We start from the raw sequence: 25,831 nt of genomic DNA on the forward strand, positions 1-25,831 counted from the left end.
GGGCGCCAGCTAAAATCTCGCCTAGGGCAGCAAATTGGCTAGAACTGGCCCTGGTTGCGCCACTTATGTGACAGACAAGAATAGTATATGACAGACAAGAAGAGTATGTGACAGACAATAATAGTATATGACAGACAAGAAGAGTATGTGACAGACAAGAAGAGTATGTGACAGACAAGAATAGTCATTTCTAATGTCTAACATTTAATGTGGAGAAAGAGATGTCCTGTATGGTTTGATTGTGCGTTGATCTGTTGGTAATGCCTCGGGGTTCCGGTGGGCATGTAAACCAATGCTGCGCTATCCTTTGCGGCCTCACCCGGTTGCATAGCGACGCTTATTGTTTAGTTGTCTTGATAAGCAGGTACAGTAGTCATATCATTAGCTAGAACTAGCTAGATCTGATCGATATAGACATAAACGCGAGGGAAGTCTAATTTGACGGGAGAGAGAGATCAGCTGCTGCTGACGAGTCGACACGCAGCTCTGCATGATCACATGCAGCGGTGAGCGGAGCAAAACACACACTTCAGGTTAGAAAATCACACTTAGCTATTTTTAATTACCTCAAACTACCTAAACTAGTTATAGATATGTTTAGTTTTACTGTCGGGTCACTCATTACTGGATCAGCGAGCTGCATGATACTGGCGGGCTGTCAGGAGAGGAAGAGAGCGCTCCGTTTATTATTCCTGTGTTATTATAAATTACTGTACACTTTTGAATAATGTAGTTAATCTACTGTAGGCCTAATTAGTTTGTTTAATATCGAATCATATCAACATTTTTTAAAGCTCAATAAATGACAGAGAAGACCTTTGACCGGCACTTTACTCATTTTGTCCGGAAGATTTAAACTTTAACGGACATGTTGACCGGCAAAAAATTCTAACGGAAACTCTGGGCTGTGGTGGAGGTCTTTGTCCCGAGGTGTATCTTGACCTGGTGGCAGGCACAGATGGAGGTGGAGGCAGCTGTAGTGATGCTGGTCTGCTGGTCCTTGGTGGTGATGGCTCTGGTGAAGGCCCTTGAGCCACAGTGTATCTTGACCTGGGGGCAGGCACAGCTGGAGGTTCTGGCTCCTGGATATATGCCGCCTGTATATAGGCAGATGTGAAACCCTCACTACTCACCTATTTCATATCAAAGAATAGACTTGGGGCTCAGGATCCGTGTCTCTGGGCCCCTCAGACTTGCTGCAGACGTGAATTAGTGATTCAAGTGACGTGATTCAAGATGGCGCCTGTGTCGGCTCGCCGCTCGCTGAGCTCTCTACCTTTAGCTGTCCTGTTTTTGTTTTATGTTTGTCAGAATGTCTCTGCTCTGCTCGTTTATGATCGCCAAGCTCTCCTCCACCTCAGACCCTCACTGGAGTTGATATTGCTGCCCAAACCGACATCTGGCAACCATAAATCGTCCCCCCCACCTCTACTGTCGGATATCCCCACTTACCTACGCCGGTCACACTGCATCCTGCCTCGCCGAAAGCGCTTTCGACGACGGGGAAAGCGTGGTGGTGCACTGGTCCATCTGAAGGCATACCTGACGGCTTCTTCTGTGAATTATCCACGCCTCGGATGTCACGGCCCTCCCGCTGCACGCCAAGTGAGGGATCGGTGGATTCGCCCCGGTTTTCCGGAGCTCCGGACTCTGAGGGGCCCGCTGGCAGCTCCTCCTGCCCGACTGACTGCTCCCGGCCCGCGCGGCGTTCAACACGCACATCTTCGTCAGCTGAGACGCACTACACCTTCGGCAAGCCCGGAGCGAAAACTTTGCATGGCTTTGCTAAATGCTAGGTCGATAGCAAACAAAACGTTCCTGCTAAACGACTTCTTCACCTCTCGTGAACTGGATTTTATGTTCCTGACGGAGACCTGGGCTCACGCTGGCGAGTATACACCGTTCTCTGAACTTCTTCCTCCTGACTGTACATTCTTCAGCTCCCCCCGTGCCACTGGCCATGGTGGGGGCATAGCATCAGTGTTTAGAGCTAACCTCCAATGCCGATTGCTTCACCCTGTATCTAGCTATGCCAGCTTTGAGTTGCAGCTTTTTGAACTGAACCCGGCCTCGCCTATACTCTGCGCAGTCGTGTATCGTCCGCCAAAGTGTAATAAGGATTTCATAAATGACTTTTCGGACTTTCTGTCCGGGATCATGGTGAAATATGATCGTGTTTTGATCTCCGGAGACTTCAATGTCCATGTGTGTTGCGAGTCCAAACCTCTGGTTAGGGACTTTTTAAATCTCCTTGATTCCTTTGGTCTCGTTCAGTCCGTGGCTGGCCCAACACACGAAAAAGGACACACTTTGGACTTAGTATTATCGTTTGGACTGTCTGTATCTGTGGATGAAATATGTGCAGCAACGCGTATCTCAGACCATTTACCGGTTCTGTTTACAACCACCATCCCTTCCGCAGGAGTCGAATCACGTGCCCCGGCGCGTCGTCTGCGTTCGATTAACCCCTTGACTGCCTCACTGTTCTCTGATGCTTTTAATGCTTCTCCGATCTGTAAATTAGATGTGAACTGTGCCTTTAATGCTGATGAGCTTATCTCCATGTTTGATTCGACATGCACACTAATACTGGATTCTGTTGCTCCTTTTACGCTTAGACGCACCAAAGTTCTATCAGAGCCGTGGCTCAATGACTGTACTCGTGATCTCAGACGCGCTTGCAGGCGTGCAGAGAGAAAATGGAAAAAGGATAAACTCCATGTCTCCCTAGAAATCCTTCGTGCTTGCCTTTCTGACTACCAGACGGCAGTCAAAGCAGCCAAAACAGAGCACATTTCTCTGTTAATCTCCAAAAACAGCCATAAACCTCAGGTTCTTTTTAATGTCCTCAACTCGATCATTAATCCCTGTGATGTTTCTTCTATTGTCCCATCAACTACTCTCTGTGATAAGTTTCTTACATTTTTTATTGAAAAGGTATCTGCTCTTAGGCTAGCCCACACTAGTGCTACCCCAGATCCTGCTCCTTTTCTGTGCCCTGCTGTCCTCGACCACTTTGAGCCTGTATCCCTCTCTTCTCTCTCGGATGTAGTCAAGCACCTGCGGCCGACAAACTGCACCTCAGACAGCATTCTCTCTCGCCTTCTCAGAGATGTTTTAGAATCAGTTGGAGCAAGTATTTTATTACTTTTAAACACCTCTCTTACCTCAGGATGTGTCCCAGCTGCCTTCAAACATGCCGTGGTTAAGCCACTCCTTAAAAAGAAAAATCTTGACCCCTCCATTCTCGCAAATTTTAGGCCCATCTCCCAGCTACCTTTTTTATCAAAAGCCCTGGAGCGAGTAGTCTACGCCCAGCTGCAGTCTTTCTTAACCACGCATGGAATCCATGAAAAGTTCCAGTCTGGCTTCAAACCCATGCACAGCACTGAAACAGCCCTTTTAAGAGTTTTTAATGATCTGCTCCTAGCCGCCGACTCAGGTAGCCCAGCTGTCTTGGTGCTGTTAGACCTGACAGCTGCCTTTGACACTGTGGACCATAGCATCCTGCTGTCACGGCTTGAACAGTCCGCTGGCATCACAGGCTCTGCCCTTGCATGGTTCAGGTCCTACCTGACAGACCGTAGCTTCTCAGTATAGCTAGGTGCCTTCTCCTCTGCCAAAGCCCCTCTTACCTGTGGGGTTCCCCAAGGCTCGATTCTGGGCCCCATCCTTTTTCTACTGTACATACTGCCCCTAGGTTCAATACTCACAAAACATAACATTCCCTTCCACTGCTACGCCGACGATGTACAGATATATCTGCCTCTAAAAGCAAATGTCTCACACTCACTACAGCAGCTGATGGACTGCTTAGCAGAGATCAAATCCTGGCTGAGCAAAAACTTCCTCAACCTCAAAGAGAGCAAGACCGAGGTCATCTTTTTTGGACCGCAACCTCCAGCCTCTCCGGTTGATATTCTGGGCTCTATCAAAAAAAACATCCTCCCCTCGGTCATGAACCTTGGAGTGACATTCACCAGCACTTTTAAATTTGACAAGCAGGTTAGCACCGTAGTAAAATCCTGCTTTTTTAAAATAAGACTATTGGCCAAAACCAAGTCGTATTTATCTTTTAAAGACTTAGAAAGGGTTATTAACGCCTTTGTAACCTCGAGACTGGACTATTGTAACGCTCTGTATGTGGGTATGGACCAGGCCTCAATCAAACGCTTACAGCTAGTCCAAAACGCTGCTGCACGTTTGCTGACTGGTCACAAAAAGCATGACCACATCACCCCTATTCTGGCCTCACTACACTGGCTTCCAGTTCGGTTCAGAATTGATTTTAAAATCCTTTTATTTGTTTTTAAAGCCCTAAATGGGCTGGCTCCGGCCTATATAACTGAACTGCTCCAGCGCTACACCCCAGCCAGAGCTTTAAGGTCTGCTGACCAGCTGCTGCTGGTAGTGCCCAAGACCAGGCTAAAAACCAGAGGGCACCGAGCCTTCGCAGCAGCTGGCCCTAGGCTCTGGAACACTCTGCCCCTCCATGTGAGGTCGGCCCAGACCCTAGGGGTTTTTAAATCAAAACTAAAAACACACTTCTTCTCTCTGGCTTTCTAGTTAGAGCGGAGCACGACTCCTGACTTTTCCGTGTGTTTTATTCTTATTTTGTTTTTTTTAAGTTATATCTGTTGTAATTTATTGTCGTTTATTGTGTTTTGTAGTAATGTGTTTTTATTACAATCAAACGCTTACAGCTAGTCCAAAACGCTGCTGCACGTTTGCTGACTGGTCACAAAAAGCGCGACCACATCACCCCTATTCTGGCCTCACTACACTGGCTTCCAGTTCGGTTCAGAATTGATTTTAAAATCTATTATTACTTTGGCTCGACCAAAATCGCTTTTAAATGTGCTTTATAAATAAAACCTGATTTGATTTGATTTGATTTGAAACCTCTCTGTAAAACAAATTAAAATGTAGGACAATAATTACTACTAAGTTCATTGAAATAAAATTCAAGTGGCAAGTTGCTGAAGCACAAATAACAATGCACAACTAAAAAGAAAGTTTGGGAGGTGGGGCAGGAGTCTCTCTCTCTCTCTCGCGCACACACACACACACACACACACACACACACACACACACACACACACACACACACACACCACACACACACACACACACACACACACACACACACACACACACACACACACACACACATGTTTTTTTTTCTCTCTCTTGTTTCCTCACAAACGTTAACTGATGGGAGACACGTGGTTTATGTTTTTTTCTTGGTCGGTAGACTTGAGTGTCCATTTGTCATTTCAGACCAACAGCTGCCCCGGCCGAGATTTACTTGACCGACATACGATACAACCAAATCCCACACAGTGTAACGCAATGTCAAGCTGCTTTGAGCTGCATTATTGGCTGCTGTGAGTTGGGTAAAGTCTCACAATAGGTATCGCTGGAAAGCTACAGTTCCAGCGATTCGGTGGTTATCTGCATGATATTTGTACTCCTTATAATCGAAAAGATCTGATTAAATACGTAGAATATGCGCGCTTCGACACAGCGCTGCGAGCGTCGACTCCAGAGGGAAGCCATCATGCTCTTACTTTGAAACCTTGAAATGCGGAAATGTTGTCATCAGCAGGCCATCACGTGGTTTCTGAAAATAACCGAGTGACACGAGCAGATTTCGGTCGAGACCGGCGGAAAGTTTGTCTCAAAACTCTGTGTGTGTAAAAAGACGCTCCACAAGCAGAGATTTGAGATCCACAAGCGCATTTTTGGTTGACAAATACAAAATGGATTCACAAATGCCTGATCGAAAGTTGTTGATGTTAAAGAGATATTCACAAATTCTTTTTGTTTATTTGTAAATTAATTATAGTATTCACAGATCTTTTTTTTATTTGTGAAAATATTTTGCGTATTTGCAGATCCGTTTTACATTTGCAAATTTATTTGTGAGTTTGCAAATCTTTTAAATGCATTTGTGGATGGTGTTTTACATTTACAAATCACATATTTACACACAAATTATTTGTATGTTCACACAAATAATTATGAGACAAATCTAAGCCCATAAATATTACACATTCAAGCTTGTATAGCCTAATTCATGTAACACAGCAAACTGTGAAATGTATGTAGGCATACGCTGAAAAGCTTGTGGGAGGAAAATAAATCTGGCAGACTCAGAGCTAAAGAAACGCTTTCCTTTCTGGAACACAAACTAAACTCTAAATCCCAGAATGCCAGCTCTTCGTTTAGCCTTTGCTGTTGCAATGTATACACTTCATTTGGATCTTGGATTCATTTGGTTGGCATTTCACCTTTTTCTGAGGTTCTAAGTTCTTTACATAAAAAATGTTTAAACCTAATAGTATAACTTGAATTGGAATTTATGTACTTTTTATCATTAAGATTTAGTTGCACATTTTCGAAAACAAACATGTCAAGAAAGCGGTACAGCACAAGGAGAATACAACAAACAACAAACTAAGGACATTTGAGTCCTCCTGTCTCACACCTGCAGTCTATTCAATCAACCTTATCTCTGATATTTCACAATCATATATATTTTTTTTTTTATTATTTTAACCTTGAAAATAGTAGCTAACAAAACCATCCAAAGCCAAAGTCCACCTCTTGGTGTTTTCTGCAGCTTCTTTATCAGTATGGATCTATTATCATGCAGGCTTAGTAGCTGTATGAATTTGTTCACAGCAGCTAACAATTATTGGTAGAAAGCTCTGGAAACAGCTAGGGGATCTTGAGTCAGGATTGTTAGTCAAACTATTTAAAGGGCAGGAATGAGCTTTGATTCTTATTGTTCAGGTAGAGAGAAATCCTAAATTGCTAAGGATGAATCCTGATCAGCAACTGAGCTTGCTAGTCGACACATTAGTTTCCATGCCAATCAATTAAACGTTCCCCACTGTTTAAGGTTTTGTGATGGTTGAAAGCCCCTAAAAAAAGGCTAATAAATATCATTTGAATTATTTTGTAAATTGAGTAGTTCTCTGCCTAACCTTAACCGGACCCTAACCATGGAGGTGGCAGGTTTAAGAACTCTCTCAGGCTTGATTTGGGGGCCCTTTGGGGACAGTAGCTCAGCAGGGACTAGTGTTGGGAACCGGAGTGAGAATAGAGCAGGCACGGCGCCAGGATTTGTATTCTCCTGGTGCTAAGGCAGGGCTAGACCAATAAGTGTGGTTGCTGAGAAAAGAGTTGAGCATTTAGCATCCACCAAAAGAGATCCAAATTATTCACTGTTATAACCATTTAATAAATGGGGCGAAGCCTGCGAGCTAGTTCAGGCAGTCAGCTCGAGCACCAATGATACATTTACACATAACGCACCTCGTCCATCTTACAACCAACCAAACACATTCTCCTAAACCTACCGCTCCATTTAAACTGCCAGATCTGTTGCCTCTGCCTCGCTAATGTTCCTGCTGCTACTGCTGAACATTGATTTAAAAGATTATTGTTGATGATGAACTAACAACATCGGTGAGGGAGTCCTGATTCACAGTAGAACATTCTAAATGAGGCTTCGACAGGCGCACTATTCCGATCGCCGGAATCAGTATCGGTCGATACCGATCGCCGATCCGATCCGACGCTTCCACAAACAACAACCAACATAATTATTACATTCAAATGAAGTACATTATTCAAGTTTACATTAACTTTGGATAATAACACGGGAGAAATGAGCGGAAGCGCTCTCTTTTCCTCTCTCCCCCTCTCTCTCTCTCCTGACAGCCCGTCAGTATCTCCTGCAGCTCACTGATCCAGTAATCAGTGACCCGACAGTGAAGAATAAACATATGTATAACTAGTTTAGCTAGTTCCAGAGGTAGATAAACTAGCTAAGTGTGTTAGGTCTAACTCTTAGTGAGTGTTTTGCTCCGCTCACCGGTCCGTCACAGCGGGTGGAGCTGCAGGATTTCTGCTTCACACACGTTGCATACCGCTATTTTACTGTCTTTTTCGGACACCTTAAAATATGAGTGTAATAAGGAGGCAAAGTTGACGTTCAGTGTGTTGCCGGGAGCATATAAGGATTTATCCACGATGTTGAAAATGTTAAAGATGTTTCAAACTTAAAGATAAAAAGATTTAAAAAAGTTATTGTTTAATGTTTTAAGGAGGTGACGCTACTCAGCCAATCAAATCGGTGCAGTCAGTGAGTCAGCACGATAGATTCAAACACAGAGACGAGACAAGAAGAGAGAAACAGTCGGAGTCATTTCAAATGGCGTGCTCAAAAAAGAGAAAGGTAGACAGAGAAAACAGAGCATTTAATGACATTTTCTCTTACTGGACCTCTTTGAAATGCAATTGAATACCCCTGCATTATAGCAACAACAACAATAATAATAATAATAATAATAATAGCAATAATAATTGGGAGGGGGGGCGCGGCTGTTCTTATGTTCTCTGAGGGGAGGCTCACCTTCCCACACTTTGAAAACCCCTGGTCTAAACTAACCTGTAGCTGCTCCGTCCACACTCACAACAACGTCATACAGACAGAAATAAAGCAGCGACTATATTCGCCATGACTGGACAAAAGTTAAACATGTACAAACCACAGACAGTCTGTGACAGTCACAGACTGTCTGTGGTTTGTACATGTTTAACTTTTGTCCAGTTTCTGAACAGATATGAGGAGCTGTGAGCTCTGTGTGCTAACAGCTAACGGCTGATGTTTTGGGACATGTTGATGTGGTGATGGATTGACAGCATGTCGAGGATAACAGCATATGTATATCCTTTGTTAAAATATTCCCTTAAGATTTCCATCTCTTCTTCCATTCTTTCCAACTCAGTTTAAAATTCGTGCAGAAACAGCTGAATAGTACCAAACAGGAAATAGGTGGTTCTTGACTGGCAGCAAAAACAACCAATCACAGCAGTGCTTCTCTGGCTGGCTCTGTCCAATCACAAACAAGAAGTGTTCTCCCTAAAGCCCGCGTCACACTGTCCCGAAATTGACACCAGATGGACACACGAATATGGAATTGTGAATTTCGCACGAAGATGGCCCCGAAGTTGGTCAACAGCCAAGCAACAGCCGAAGCAAGTACGATGCCTACAGAAGGCCACACGATGGCACCCGAACCACACACGAAAATATGGTCGTAGACTTTACTGATGATTTAGAATGTATCCAGACTCAACGTAAGAGCTTGTGCCTCTTCGGGGGTGCTAACATTTAAACATACACTTTATTCTTTACTTTCTCCGTCTTTATATGTAGATTAGAAGATATTACTTATCTCCGTCATGTTGTTTCCATAGCAACAACAACTTCCTGTCAACAGCGTCAACTCGCCTTCAAAATAAAAGCATCTAAATAAAACAGGAAGTTAACCTAAATTACATTTAAGACATACAACTGCAACGAAAGTAACAACAACAATGTAATATCCTTTTCAGTTTCACAGAACACAAATTGGGTTGTTTACATAATATGTTTACATGATTTTGTTGTGAAATAAATGCAATCTCGATGTCATCGTACTATAATACGATGGCTACACGACGGCATTGCGAGGGCTTCACGTAGTCGTGTTGCCTTCCTAAGACAATCGGGCAGCTTCTTGTTTCCTTCGTATTGTCTTCGTGAGGCGAAAAATGCCCGATGGCACGATGATCAGACGAAGATGACACGATTTGACAAGATGCCCTCACGATGCAAAATGGACACACGAATTCAACACGAAAATGAACCTTTGCAAGGTCCTTCGGCAATTTTTTGGCATGCCAAAGATTTTGCCACTGCTCACGAAGTTGCTGCCGGAGCCTGAGAAACTCCACCGGCGGTCATACGATGGCTTAAGATGCCCTCACGAATGGCCCGATGTTGTTAAGATCAGAGCCGAATTTGAACATTTCCTTTATCGTGTGTCCATCTTGTGTCAATTTCGGGACAGTGTGACAGGGGCTTTAAGGAATACCCTTTCCGTAAAAGTTGAAATGTTGAAGTGTTTTGTGAAATGCTGTGGTGTTTTCTGGAATGCTGTAGCGTTTTGTGAAATGCTGTGGTGTTTCCTGAAATGCTGTAGTGTTTTCTGAAATGCTGTAGTGTTTTCTGAAATGCTGTAGTGTTTTCTGAAATGCTGTAGTGTTTTCTAAAATGCTGTGGTGTTTCCTGAAATGCTGTAGTGTTTTCTGAAATGCTGTAGTGTTTTCTGAAATGCTGTAGCGTTTTGTGAAATGCTGTAGTGTTTTGTGAAATGCTGTAGTGTTTTGTGAAATGTTGAAGTGTTTTGTGAAATGCTGTAGCGTTTTCTGAAATGCTGAAGCGTTTTGTGAAATGCTGAAGCGTTTTCTGAAATGCTGTAGTGTTTTGTGAAATGCTGTAGTGACTTGCACTTCAGGGCCACCGTAATGGATTGTACAGATGTTGTTGCTCCCAATGTATGAAGTGGACCAAATATTAGCCAACAATGTTAATACCATCAAAGACAACACTGCATTCAGGCTCATAACAGATGAAGATCCGTCACATATAAACCACTTTGTAAATGATCATGACTATAAGCATTTCTATGTAGGTACAGTCGTGTTTTTTCTGGAATCCTGTAGAACATCCAACAGGGATATTTCCTGGTTTCTCAGTCTGTGTCCTAAATATCTTCGAAAAGCTCGTCCAGTGTTTCTTCTCTACTCCTCTTGTCATAGATAATTGCCATTTTCTGGAGTGACCACTCTGAATTAATGAGCTGTAAACTGACAAATCTGTTGCTGTCTTTGGCAATACAGCTCTGAATGGAGACATGGGGAGGGATAATAGAAAGTCTTGTTGGCGATGGCAAGGCTGTAATTCTGTCAGCATGTGTGATGCTGCTTTGCATTTCTGAATGAGTTATCATTTAAATTAATGCTATTTTCATTTGCACGTCCTAATACATATGGCTGTGTGAGAGGTTTTCTCTCTCGGCCCATCCCACAGCTGTGGGTTGCTTTTATTGGACATATGAACCTGATTTCAGGAGGTAGGAGGCAGGCTATGATTAGAGAAAAGGCTATTATTTAAATATTTTATTATTAAGGTGTTGTTTGTTGTCATATTTTAGTATCTAAGAGGTCCGTTCTGCTGTTATTTTCCATTGATGGTGCTGCTCTTTGCTATAAACACAGTGTACTGTATATGTTATATCCAAAGTGCAAATAATCAAGCAGATTTCCTCTGTATGCTTATAGTCGTCACTTTTCCAATGGCGTCACATTACATACTAAAGACCTCCTTACGATGATGAAGTCTGGAGAGGGAGATGGCCCTTAAGGCTTTTGTTGTGAAACTTCTGCAGGAAGTGTGATGTTTGATGAAACAGTAGCTGTGTTAAAGAGATCAGTCGTGACTCAGCACATGTCTTATTGTTGAACTAATGAGATGAGTGCTCTAAATTGTATTGATGGAGTTAACCATGTACCATGGAATGTATTCCCACTATTCCAAAAGCTTTTATTTAAGAATCCAAGAATGAGCCATTTGAACCAAAGCCTTAGCTAAAATAAAAACTAATTATCCAAAATCCTAACTAAACCCAGTAGGTTTGGCTGAAGAATGGATTTACGTGCATTGTATTGTTTACATATATTACATTACTATATTTATTTATTGTTCTTTTCTTTTCACTATCTCTGTAAAGCGATTTTGAGCACCTGTAAAAGCGCTTACAAAATAAATCTATTATTATTATTATTACATGTTTTAAAAACGTATACACTTGAAACACTTTATAATTCTTTTGATAAGACAATCTACCATTACATTCAAATTCTGATCTAATCTGAAAATGAGATGACTTGAAAAACAAGTCTATAAAAGTTAGGACAGTAGTTGCTTTAACAGTGTTTTATGGTTGAACTGCCACTAAACATTTCCAAACTGTGAAAGAAACTATAATCTAAGATGATACTACTATCTATTGTGCATATTTATTTCTGTTTCTCAGGAGGATAAAATCCTGAAATAAAAATCTTATTGTATCATAATGTAGTTTCCTGCTTCTGCTCAGAAAATGTGTGAATATCTGCAGACGGAGCTGCGTCCATAGCAACAGTTGAGGTGGGGGGGGGGGTCCTTCCTTTCCTCAGACAGAGAGCACACAGAGGCTTTCAGAGGGAAGCATCCAGGACCCTCTCCAGCAGTGTGAGACCCTGCAGAGGGTCCCCATTAGCCGTCACATTCAGGGGGGTGGACGTTAGACTGGCGAATCATCAGAATGAAAACTTGAAGCAGACCTCCTGCTTGTTAAGCCCCTTCTAAGTAGCAGTAACAACATCAGCAACCCCCCCCCCCCTGCCCCAACCCCAACAAAACAACATTTCTTCAGATATTGCATATATGAAAAAACTCAAATGAAATGTTTTAAAGTAACACCCAATCTTTTTTTAGATATTATAATTAGTTTTGACCATATGATTACACACATCAAATCAAACACAAAAGAAGATATTCGTTATTTTCTAAGATACAAATATTTTGTTCACTATAGTAACAACTAGTTTGTAAACATCATCTATTTAACCTACAACTTCTTAACCTCCAGTATTCATGCATAACGTTTTTATGGATGAGGAATAAAGGGTGGTCATCTTATAGAAAAGAAGAATGAGGGAGGGGTAGATGATAGAAAATAAACAAGGAAAAGAGGATATGGGTGTGGAAGGGAGTGTCAAATGGAAAGAGAGCAGAGTGAATCAGAGGTTGTGATTAGGAGGAGGCAGACAGGAAGGGAGGCCCGGACATTAGGACTAACAAAAACATGTCCACCAGATGAGCGCTCTCCTCTTATCAGTGCTCAGGGTAAATACTGGCTTCTCTGTGAGGGAGCTGCACTCTGTGCTTAATAACTGCTTATTAAAATCACACAGCACCAGGCCACATGTAAATATCTAATCTCACACGAGACACATGATTACTGTAACGCAGCCCTCATTGGAAGGGGAGCTGGTAAAAGGAAATCCTCACACAGGATGTAAAGCCTTCTCAAAGCACCCACAGATGGCTTGCTGAATTAAAAGATGATATGACACTAAGTAAACATTTTTAACCAACACATGCACATCATTTGAACAGGCTCAGATACCAAACCCACAGCATGTACAGTAATCCTGTAATCCACACTGTGAGTTTGGAAACCCCCCCCCCCCTAATGAGGCGTTGTGTGCCCCACTAGCTTATGTCCTATCTGCATGTAACTGCAGCTGCCCAGCTGGAAGCAGCTCAGCACAGATGAGGGTCCTGCAGCTGGAGGGGATCTGCCCCCTGCTGTCCTCTCTGACACCTGTGACTCCGGACCCTCGCATGCTTTTGAAGGAGAGCCAGACCCTGTGTTGCTGCGCTCATTAGTGGAGCTGTCTGATCTCTGCACAATGAGCCAGATGCTGAACATCTCTATACAGTGCAGACATGCAGACATTACTTATGTTGTGAAACATTGACTTTCCTACAGGCAGAATCTTTCGTTTTTCTGTTATCGAGTGCATTTATTCCGTACTGCATCTCTCAAGTTCAAACCAAAGGAGAAAAGGATTTATTCATCCGTTTAGTTTGTTCACACCAAAACTTAAAATGTGTACAACTTTCAAGCAAATCTCTGACATTTTAGCAAGTTAAAACGCGTTCATGTTTTTGTTATTTGCTTCTCTGACTGCAGCCCCTGATATAAAGAGAACTGAGCTGTGAATGATAATGCAGAGCGGCTGCTCAGAGAAGGGTCTACAGCTCAATACCAGCAGAACTGAGTCACTGCAAAGGAGGCGAGGCCACACACGTCCAAGTATACTCAGTGAACAGTTTTCCTTTCTTGAAAATAAATATCACTAACAACCTGATCATCACATATCTCCACCCTGCTTGGAAACATTGTGTAACGGCTATATATCAGCTATTTACACTTTTGAAAAGTGTGTCCCAAGTTGTTTCAGAGAGGAGCGACAGAGAGCATCCTGACTGGAGGTAACAGACTGACACGCTCAGTGGAGGGTCCGCAGCCAGGTATTAAAACCTCTCAGAACATCTGTGGTACCAATCTACCAAGCAACAGTGATATTGGTGAGAAGAACCTGCAAAGAACTCAAAGCAGAAGAATTGACAAATGATTATGGGCCATGCAGAGGTGGAGAAGTACCAGAGTGTAGGAATACTCTGTTACAGTAAAAGTCATGCAATGAACATTTTACTCAAGTAAAAAGTATTCTCATCAAAATATAGTTAAAGTAGCGACAGTAAAAGTAGTCATTGTGCAGATTGGTCCATTTCAGAATAATATATATGATATGTTTTATAATGATTGATCATGAAAGTGTTCTCAGAGCTGGTAAAGGTGCAGCTAGTTTGAATGACTTTGTATACTGCAGGGTAGCTTGTGGATTTACTCCAGGTGAAACTAAAGTCTGATTGAACACTTGATTATATTTCACATCATTCATCCACATCTGTAAAGTAACTAAAGGTATTAAATACATGTAGTGGAGTAGAAGTACACTATTTACCTCTGAACTGTAGTGGAGTAGAAGTACACCATGTACATCAGATCTGTAGTGGGGTAGAAGTACGCAGTAGCAAAACAATGAAATACTAAAGTACAATCTGAAAATGGTACTGAAGTACAGTACTTGAGTAAATCTACTTAGTTACTTTACACCACTGGTGCTATGTGATTTCTGTGGGAGCTCAAACCGCAGCTGGACTTCATGTAAATACATTTGATGAATTCAGGAAACAGATTGATAGTAACAATAAGAGATGAAAAGGACAAGTTGTTAAACCATAAATACATGTGTTGTTGTGTCAGTCGTTCAAACAGAACAGTGCACGTTCTGAGCAACAGATGAGCTGATGGTTCTCTAACAAACTGCACACATCATATAAAGAGCAGCGGGTCCGGAGCGAGCCACATCTCTTTTGATGAATGTGCCTCGGCAGTAATGATGGCTGGAGCTGAAAGACAAATTGAATTTCAGGCCGCCGGAGCGGATATGTAGTGAGGGAAGAACAGAGTGGGTGTCCTCTCCTTTGATCAGATGGGCTGCAGCCATTAGGGCTGTGGTGGAGTCAGAAGCCACTGAAGCCTGGAACAGACCGGAGACACACGTCTCAGCATGGTGAGGGCTGAAACAGCATGGATCCATAGGAAATAATCAATAGTCAATGAAAGAGTTGACTCAAATCCCTTCAGCAGCAACATCCCCTTTGAGAAACATGCTCTGTGAGAAGCTGGCATACAGAGCACACGTTGCTGTTGGGCTTCATGAATGTGATTTGTCTCAGATGTTATCATCTCACAAAGTTCATCTCCATTGTCAGCTGGAGGGAAAATCTCAGACAGAGATATCTCCAAACAAAGAAATACAATGATCTGCACAGATAAACCCTGTATCAGCAGAAGAGGGACACTCTGGTGGCACATTTGGGAAAATGTCCACTTTACTCGTGTACCATTTCTAAAAAAGTAAAAGTATGCCATTTGCAGCTCCCTCAAGAGTTCAAACTCCAGCTTTTAGTGATGCTGGCAGCTCGGCTCAGGGGGTCCGTCCACCACTTGGGCCAAAACTGATATATCTCAATAACTATTTCATGGATTGCCAGAATATTTTATATCAACTTGGTGCACTTTGATATCCTCTGGCTTTCTTTCTTGCACCACTAACAAGTCTTCACTTGATTTGTGGAAGACCTTAACATCTATGGGATGGATTGGCACAGGCTTCATGATGACTCTGATCTGGCACCACCAATAAGTCATTTTATGTGTTTTTTAAATGCAAATGTTGGATGGATTGTCATAGAAACAATTAATTTGTCCTCAGGATGAATTGTGCAAACCATCAGGTGATTGATCTCTTGCTTTTAAAGCCCAGACAAACAACACCTTGGCTTTTATGTCGACATGGTTTGAAGGTGCTGGAATATCACTAAAATAAATTAGGTGGATTTATCATTCAGGAAACAAATTGTGTATCAACCCCTGCTTTCTGTCATCAAAGTCCACATTGAGATCTGTGACATCTGAATCTCATTTAAAGACTTAAAAGAAAATTGTTTTCCAGTTTTATTATGAATTAATCTTTGATGTCATTTTGTAGCACAAATGCCCAAATCCTCTGGTTCCAGCTTCTTAAAAGTGATCATAGCCCTTTCTGTTTAATTTCATTATTAATGTATCTTTCCTACATTTGTCAGCCCAACGGAAGCACTTCCATATGACGGCAAATCATTTAGTTCTATTTAAAAATATGAAATAAATGGATTAACTAGCCTTCCTCCGAAGACAAATGAGAGGATCATTTGTCCAACAGCAGCACTGTGCTGCACCTCTGACTGTGTGAAGCTCTTCTTATGCCTTTACAGTCAACATGCACTATCAAAGGCTTCGCCCTTTTGTTGACCGTTTCCCAGATCATTTCCCCTTTTTCTGAACGACAGAAGGAGCAATCACAAACATGTGAGCCTGCCGTGATCAGGAACTGTCCATAGCGTTTTTACCACTTAAATATCTCTGTTCATGAAAGGTAAACCAGATGGAGTAAATAATCCAGTACGAGCACACAGTACAGCTGTGAAAACCCTGAACAATCTGAGTGTGTTTGCTCTGATAACACAAACCATGGAGGACTGACTGCAACCGTGCTGCTCTCAGGTCAGGCAGAGAGCACGGACACTCTGAAGTACAATATCAATGGTTAAGTGTGTGTGTGTGTGTGTGTGGTGTGTGTGTGTGTGTGGTGTGTGTGTGTGTGTGTGGTGTGTGTGTGTGTGTGTGTGTGTGTGTGTGTGTGTGTGTGTGTGTGTGTGTGTGTGTGTGTGTGTGTGTGTGTGTGTGTGTGTGTGTGTGTGTGTGTGTGTGTGTGTGTGTGTGTGTGTGTGTAAGGGAGAGAAATCGATGTGTACGGATAACATATACGTCAAACTCATTTCTGAAACATTTGAATGTTTGTACACATGTGAGCCTTGCACAGACGAAGAGACACGCAAACACTCCCCAGTGCCCTTTATCCTCTTGTATGTTGGTCGCTATGGCAACTGTACACAGCAGCTACTGCTCCCCCCCTCCCTTGCCATGCCAACTCTGGTGCCCTTATCTGAGTTAAGGGCGAGAGATTGCTTTTCTTGTAATCACCATCAGGGTTTGGGCGTCTCCATCCAGAGCATGTCGTTTGTTTAAATCAATGGAGAGGTGAGGATTAGGAGCCGTGAGGGTATTCATCTAATATTGATGTTGTTTATAGTGATCCATCAGTATCCTTGGTTACATCATTAATGTTGGGGTCAGGTGTGTTAGATTTAGCTTTCACTAAAAGCTCTCAAAGTGCTCACAGATTCATGATAAAGACACGTTTGATGTAGTAACACATAATATCAGACAATTGAATACATATGTGTAGAGAGGTTTGCTATAGTGCTTTTTAATACGTGCACATTAATGAAGATGCATAATAAAGACAGTAATTAGAGTGCAAGAGAGGAAGGAGTTTATTAAGGCTTGTTCAGTCCTACACTGTTTAGATAAATAAGGCATACATATAATAATATAGGCATAAGGTATAATTAAAGAACTTCTAAGCAATAAACACATTTGTACAAACAATCACAACATAGCACGACGAAAATGTGTTTTCCCCAAACACACAAGCGAGCATAAACAGTAAGGAAATAAAAAAAAAAGGTAACAAAAATAAACTTGAAATAAGTCAATATATTTGCCATATAAATATGTATTGCATTCCATAACTGTGGAACTCTGAATTAGATTTTGAAATGTACAGTATGTGTTGATACGTAAATGGTCTCACAACTGCTGGGGGATCTAGTTTGCAATTATTGTAATGTAACATAAGCAAGCAACAACCTGCACCTTCTATACATTATAGCTCATCCACCACTCCTTACGTGACACACCTCCTCAGACAGTGAGCAGTGGATCAGTTTCAGTGACATTGTCACAGTGCATCATATGTGACAGGTGTAGTGTCACATCACTGTCATTAGGATGGGTGTGTGTGTGAAGTTGTGCACCTAAGAAATCAAAAAAGAAATTCTTTAATAGACATAGCACTCAGCAGAATGGAGTTGTAGAGCAGAGGAGTAATGATGTTTGTGTTTACATGCTTGTGTTGCAGTTCTCGGGTCATAGTGATGAACCCACAGAGAATGAAGAGAAATCAATGGCCCTTCCCTTCAGCTCTTCCAGGGTGTTAGAATCTTTCAACTCTTTGTTTTGATTGTTCTGCCAATGCACTCATCAAACTCACATCCTTCTTTTGGAGGAAGAACACTGCGCAGCAGGAAGCAGGCAGACACAGTGAGAGAGAAGCAGCAAAAGAGCCGGATACATCAGTTAGAGGAGAGCAAACCTGAGCTGGGTCAGTGAGAAACACACAAATCAATTGTTATCTTGCTGTAAGAACGTTTTATGTTTTATGTTTAATAAATGTTATAATCAAAATCATTTGATCACAATAAACAGACTACAGAGGTTAGAGGCTTTCAGTAACATGCTGCAGTGTCAGCTCACACAGGAGACTGGATGTGCCAGTGACGGTTCAGATCCATGACGTACATATCTTATCATTCAAAGCTCCATCTTACAACAGCCAAAGACACTTCAACATGTTGCTGTTGAGCCTCAGACTGCAGGCAGACAGAGAGATGAGTTATTGTAAAAGAACAGCAATGAAGGTAGCAGGTGGACAGGCAGCAGGATGGGGGGGGGGGGGGGGGGGGGGCTTGGAGGAGTTATTCATTGGCTGAAGAGGCCAGGTGCAGAGACTGAGGACTGAATAGAACTAGCAGGACCAAAGGCTGACTTAATACAAGGGGAATGATGCATGCAGTGAAGCATCCCTGTTTGTCTCAGTGATAAGCTCTGTTGCACTTTATTTTCTAACTGTGAATTGAGCAGTGTTGATTGTTGGTAAGCAACTCTATGACACCATCAGAAAACAATTGAAGCTTTCATTTATGCTCTTAAATGTATAATCTGAAGGCACAGGGTATAAATGATTTGATAGAGAGGATGTGTACTGTGCATAATCATCAACAAATATATTCCTCATGTTCTATATTTAAGTACTTTCTAAGTTTTGCAGTTGTGTTTAAAAAATTAAAAAATATTTTCAGATTTCCACACACACCTTTTCCCTTTTTAGATGATGTTATATCTGTTTTATGATTTGGTAGCACTACAGCTAAGGTTTGGTTTGTTTAGCCCTAACTTGGCTACAGTTTCTACCTATCAGGGTTTTGTAAGGTGGAGCGTAGTAGTGCTATGGTTAATCAAACCAGCTGTGGGCCAGCAGTGTTAGTCTGATGTTTTGGTGACCTCCTCCCTCTGCAGCCTGTGTTGATATAACACAAGATTCATAATTCATATGGCTGCTAGATGGCTTTGTCACTTGAATATATAACATTCACTGAAACTGAAGAGCAAACCTACGGTGGCCGAGAGGTGCATACTCGCTACAACGGCCCAACACTAACATTAGAGAAACACACTGCAAAATAAAAAAATAAGAATAATACAAATGTGCCAAAACACATGCGAATGAAGAAACATCTTGGCAACACATGCACTTGGAATACATTCACAAATGCGCAGCGGTTACTCAAAAAAATAAAAAGGTGTTAGGGAAAAAACACTGCAATAAGCTCAAAACACAACAGAACCGGGGACCGGAGTGCTTGTTGGCGTTCAGGGATTATAAAGTTGGCCAACTGTCTCCGTCACTGGAAATGTACTTAAAATGTGGGTTTTACTATCTTATTTTTGACAAAGTGATCACACGATTCCTTCCGATATTATGGCAGATAAGCTAGCTAGCTAACGTAGCTAACCTAGTCCTTTCAAATATACTGACAAACACTTACAGTTATGAGACAGACTGACTCTGCAACAGAGAAAGTTGTCCAGCTTTATAATCCTCATCATGTCTCGTACACACGGTTCCGTCGCGTTGAAGCTTGCCGGTGGGCGTGTCTGGCGCGCGACCAACAATCAATCACATTCATCTCCAGCCTCGGACACACACGCACACGGTTTGATTGGCTAGCGCTTGTACTGGCATATTATTTGATTGGCTGTCGCTTCCGTCAACGCTTGAAAAGTTGAACTTTTCTCAACTTTCAGTGCGAGCAACGGATCGTACACGGTTCCGTCGCGTTGGCGCTTGCCGGTGGGCGTATCTGGCGCTTGGGGTTAACGACCAACAACCAATCACATTAATCTCCCGCCCCGGACACACAAGAATGCTGTTTGATTGGCTAGCGCTTGTACTGGCATATGATTTGATTGGCTGGCGCTTCCGTCGGCGCTTCAAAAGTTGAACTTTTCTCAACTTTCAGCGCGAGCAGCGGAGGCAAAGCGAAGCAACGGAACCACAATGCAGTTCGACAAAGCGTGATGTCACCCCATGGTTGAAGCACGCGACGGAACCGTGTGTACGGTGAACGTCACCAAGTGCTCCGGTCCCAGCTGTGTGCGTCACTTTTTAGTGTGCCCTGGTCTCCGTTGTGTTTTGAGCTTCTTGCAGCGTTTTGTTTGCAGTTTTTCTTTTATGAATCGGTTTAAGTAAACACTGCGCATGTTTTGTCAAGTTGGTGAAGATTTGTCTTCATTTGCATGCATATTGGCACATTTGTGATTTTATATTTGAATAGTTTCTGAATTCAAAATAACCGGCTGTTGGTTTGGAGTTTACAATGCGAATCCTATTTGCTCCCTGTGGATCAAAACTCTACAGAGACAGAAAGTGTCCGTATCAAATAGGTTCACGACAGGCTGAGAAAGCAGCACACGGTACACACTTCTTGATGTGTGGTGCATATCAAAGTGTGTGTGTGTGTGTGTGTGTGTGTGTGTGTGTGTGTGTGTGTGTGTGTGTGTGTGTGTGTGTGTGTGTGTGTGTGTGTGTGTGTGTGTGTGTGTGTGTGTGTGTGTGTGTGTGTGTGTGTGTGAGAGAAATCGATGTGTACGGATAACATATACGTCAAACTCATTTCTGAAACATTTGAATGTTTGTACACATGTGAGCCTTGCACAGACGAAGAGACACGCAAACACTCCCCAGTGTGTGTATAAATGAAACGTGCTCCCAAGTCAGTGGTTCAGCAGGGGGGGGTGGCTGTTCTGGCAAGATATTAATGCAGACAGTGGGAGACAATCAATGCAAGGACCTACGGGTGAGGGAGAGAGAGCGAGAGAGAGACAGACTGTTCTCTTGTCTGCTCACCTGTCTGCTCACTTCACTGCAGCTGAACATGTAGATTCCTTTAAAAAAATAACTAGCATCATTTCCACGAGATCTCTCATTCTTCAAATGGAGTATCTGCAACTATTTCAGCCATATTATTGCAAATGATATTACGACAACATGGCAAGGTGAAATGAGTTGTTTTTTATCCTGTATTTCTCCCTGCATTTCTAAATCGGATCCATTGACCAACGATCACCAAATATATCCAAATGTTGTTCTGTTTTATCTAACACTGCCCTGCTGCTCTCCTCACTCTGTGACAACTGCACTGCATTTCCTGTAGCCTATAAACATTAAAAGCAGCCCCCATAGAGTCAGGTCTGAAATGAGTTTAATGCAAACAATCAAAGCAGCAGCAGTCTCTCCTGGATGTCTAACAAATCCCATTTCACTCAAACTATATACACACACTAAGAAGCTGAAAACAACACGAGTCTAGCTGTCGTAGCTGTTAACAATCATGGTCAATGACCAACAGTATGTTGATTTGCATACTTGCCAACCTCTATACAACATTGCCTAAACGATGACTCATCACCCTGAGTTCACAGAGTCTTGAGAGTCAGCAGAGGTCATGTGTTTCTGTCTATGGGTCTGTCTGCTAACACACTGATCATTCTGGGATCCTGAGAAAGCTGCACATACTTTGTTACAGTACTGAAGTAGATTTCTCTGGTATCAGTACTTTACTCCACCATTCATTTTCATTTTTTTCTTGCACTCCTTACAATTTTAACACAAATGTCCACTTCTTACATTTTTAAAACAGGCTTATTACTTTAGTTTTAATCTGCATTTGGTGACATTATCATTACTATTTAGAGTCATTGAGCTCATATTTCAACATAATATCATAGAGAAAACATGATCAGTGTATATAAGACAATGACAATGACAGTCTCACAATTTGAAATATAACTTCTTTAATCTTCTATTCATATAAATGAGGTCCAGTTACCAGCTTGAGTCTTTAAAACAGCCCATATTTCTTTACTTGTACTTGAATGAAGATGAAGTTTAGTCAGTACTTTTACAAGAGTATTTCATGAGTATCTGTATTTCTACTTGAGTGAAGGATGTGTGTACTTTGGCCATCTCTGAATTTGCATCAAAAGAAACATAAAACAACTATAACTTTACAAAATGTGCTGTTTTTTCAGACAGGTCATGGTATTTATGCCAGCTTGGCAAAATAAAAATATGTCTGTCATGACAGCTAATCATTTCCAGAAGGCTTTTCCCTACGCTGCTGACGCTGTTTACAGCTATCTGAGGGCAGAAGCTTGTTCTAATTCTTGTGGTTGGTCATGTAAAGCATCCTGTGTCTGTCTGTGTTCCCCAGCTGGACAACCCTGACGAGCAGGCGGCCCAGATCAGAAGAGAGCTGGACGGACGCCTGCAGATGGCCGACCAGATAGCTCGAGTAAGGCTGAACGGAGAATAAATGGAAAGATATTTACAGTAAAGCTCGGCTAGGTAACAATGAAAGCCACCATCAGTAAGCTTTTAAAAAGAGACCCAACTGAAAAACAACTTTTTCCCACTATCATCATTGAATTGAATTATTTAAAACAAGGGACAGTGTACATTAATCAATATATATTAAAAACATGTAAAAGTACTCGAATTAGCCAAAAGGTTAGTTTTCACCGATAGTCCCTTTGCCATATGATGATAGACATCCTAAAAGCAAGAATACAAATACCACTACATTGTTATACCAAAACAATTTTTTTTACATATTTAGAATAGACGACATCACTGAATACAGATAAGAGCAAGTCATGATAATAAATAAAACATTCACAATACGCACTCATACTAACACCTACACCCACACATCAATGCTGACACTGTTGATTATTAATGAGCCACTTTTTCACACTGTGCTTGAATGAGTAGTAGGATGAGGACTCTCTTATTGGTTGTGGTATTGAATTCCATTGATGGGATGCGTGGAATGAAAAGACAGCCTGGCTGAATGCACTCTTCCTAAATGGGATGGTGCAGTCTCCCCTAGCAGCACCACTAGTAGCCCCCTGGTTGAGGTGGACTTTAGGCTGATGAAGCCAGCCAGAGGAGGAGGAGCCAACCCACGAGTGATCTTATAAACGAAGCAGATGTTTTTGTAAACTATGAGATTTTCCCAGCTGAACAGATTATACTTTTTAACAATGTGACAATGATGATACCGGAATGGCTTTTTGTTCTAGTGTTTTGAGTTTGGCTCCAAAAGGTCACTAATTTTAGTTTTAAAAAATCGAGTTGGAAACACTGACAGCCTGTCCCTCTTAAGCCCCTCCCCTCATTATGAACAAAAACATATCATAGTACATGTAACCAGTGGACATGGCTATTGTTAGCACACAGCTGTCAAGCTAGCAGCTTGCAACAGGCAGAGAGCAGAGTGCATGCTGGTACACCAGCAGGGCTTGCATTCATGCAGGTTAAAATAACTGACCCTAAAACAGCCCTTTCACAGACAGAGATACATTTGCTCTATTTCTTTGTAGAGCATCTGATCTAATGATTGCTGTTGCAATGTGAAGAGTATTTCAACAAATATAACAACAGTAATGTTGTTAAAGTAAAACACCTACCTTTGTTTTTAGTGCTTTTAAAAAATAAAGTTGACTTTCAACTCATTTCAAAGTGAGTCATGAGTTCAGAAACATTCATAATGTGTCTTATTTAAAGCTAATGCTTTGCCCCTGTATACGGTTGTTCTGGAGTTTCAGTGGACTGAGCTCATGAATGATTGTCTGCTTCCTGTTCTGGCAGCATGGTGGGAGGTTCCCCAGGTTCTCATCCAGAGAGATGGAGGCCATGTTCATTGAGGAGATGCGATCCTCTGTCAACCTGCTGATGGCCAACCTGGAGAGCATGCCGGTGTCCAAGGGAGGGGAGTTCAAGCTGCAGAAGCTGAAACGAGGACACAACACCTCCATCATGGACATGGGCCAGGAGGATGAGAACACGCTGTCCAAATCTGACGTGGTGCTGTCCTTCACCCTGGAGGTGGGTGGACTAAGATGAACTTATTAAAGACGATGGTCTACTGATTGTAATCACATACATGAAGCAGTTTGAGGGTTAGTGAGGGAGAGAGTTGACATGACCAATCCCTAGGTGACACTTGGACGAGGGTTCATCCTCTGGGAAACATAACATGTACTGCACGTTCATTATGGGCCTCACAGTGCCCTTAAAGGAAGCATTAAACAACTGTAATATGAAGTTACACGTTGCAATGAGAGTTATGCAGCAAAGACTTTATATCATGGAAATATCATCTCATCTTGAGAGCTGTAAAGAGTAACACTAACGTGTGTCTGTGGCCTCCAGATCAAGACATATTAAACAAGTATTTTAACAGAATAAATACTTGTATTTTTACAAAATAGAGAATTCCCTTATGTACGTATGTATGTCTTATTCAGAACTCAGTTTAATATTATATTTCCACTCACAAGAACACATTAAACAAGTATGATGAGAAATCATTAGAAGTTAAAAACAACTTGACATCCGGTTCTGAAGAATGCAACCTACATTTCCCCAGAATGCAACCAATATTTGTGTTGGGCCCTCTCAGTCTGGTAAATGCTTTTTCTAAGCCAGGAGGTTTATATGGAAGGGTTTCCATTCTAATTGTGCAGTTTCCAAATAGAAGCTGAGATAACACGGATGACATCACTTTGAACTCATCCTAATGACTTTCTTAGTGGAACAAGGTTTAGCAATAATTAACAGCATGGATAGATTTGGGATTGGGTTTCATTTTTCCACATCTGACACAAGGAAGCAGAAACACGGTTTACAATCTAACACGTTAGCACTGTTCAGGTCATGTGACAGATATGTTTTACACTGCTTATGTTATAATCACTACTACAACCAAGTGTAGGGCAACAGAGCAAAGTCCCTCAGCTGACCATGAGCTGAATGGTGCTGAATGATTGGATTGATATGAACTCCCAATAATACAGCTGTTCCCGAGGTGAACACAGAGGCATCACAGTCCACTGGAATGGCGTATAGCAGGGGGTGAAAAAGCTTAACAAAATAGACATAGTATAGAAGCTTGTTTTGATATTGGTTGTTCAAGAGGTTCATTTGGAACACTTTGAAACTACTGCTATTTGGTTTGCTTGATCTCTGCAGGAAAAAGCTCCAGTCTGTCCCCAACAGCTCACTCTTTGAACCTTTGTTATTGTTTGAGTACAGCCGAGCACATAATACAGCTTTATTTAAATGAAGACGCACTACATTTTGGTCTGTTGGAACAAAGAGTGTGTACTTTAAGCCAGTGTGTGTGTGTGTGTGTGTGTGTGTGTGTGTGTGTGTGTGTGTGTGTGTGTGTGTGTGTGTGTGTGTGTGTGTGTGTGTGTGTGTGTGTGTGTGTGTGTGTGTGTGTGTGTTGCAGGTGGTGATCATGGAGGTGCAGGGTCTGAAGTCATTGGCTCCAAACAGGATCGTTTACTGCACCATGGAGGTGGAGGGGGGGCACAAACTGCAGACTGACCAGGCGGAGGCCTCCAAACCAACGTGGGTACACACACACACACACACACACACACACACACACACA

At 42.1% G+C, this 25,831-nt stretch overlaps 1 protein-coding gene across 4 annotated transcripts in view; it reads left to right on the forward strand.

Annotated features, from left to right (window-relative positions):
* cadpsa (Ca2+-dependent activator protein for secretion a) overlaps positions 1-25,831 on the forward strand; it is a 182,947-nt gene that overhangs the window by 60,621 nt on the left and 96,495 nt on the right. For all 4 annotated transcript variants that reach the window (XM_034143464.1, XM_034143457.1, XM_034143441.1 and 1 more), the window contains exons 4-6: positions 22,583-22,663; positions 24,022-24,258; positions 25,667-25,788. In XM_034143464.1, coding sequence (XP_033999355.1) covers positions 22,583-22,663; positions 24,022-24,258; positions 25,667-25,788 — 440 coding nt within the window. The remainder of the gene's footprint in view (positions 1-22,582; positions 22,664-24,021; positions 24,259-25,666; positions 25,789-25,831) is intronic.

Source organism: Trematomus bernacchii, unplaced genomic scaffold, assembly GCF_902827165.1.
Source record: "Trematomus bernacchii unplaced genomic scaffold, fTreBer1.1, whole genome shotgun sequence".
Classification (NCBI taxonomy): Eukaryota; Metazoa; Chordata; class Actinopteri; order Perciformes; family Nototheniidae; genus Trematomus; species Trematomus bernacchii.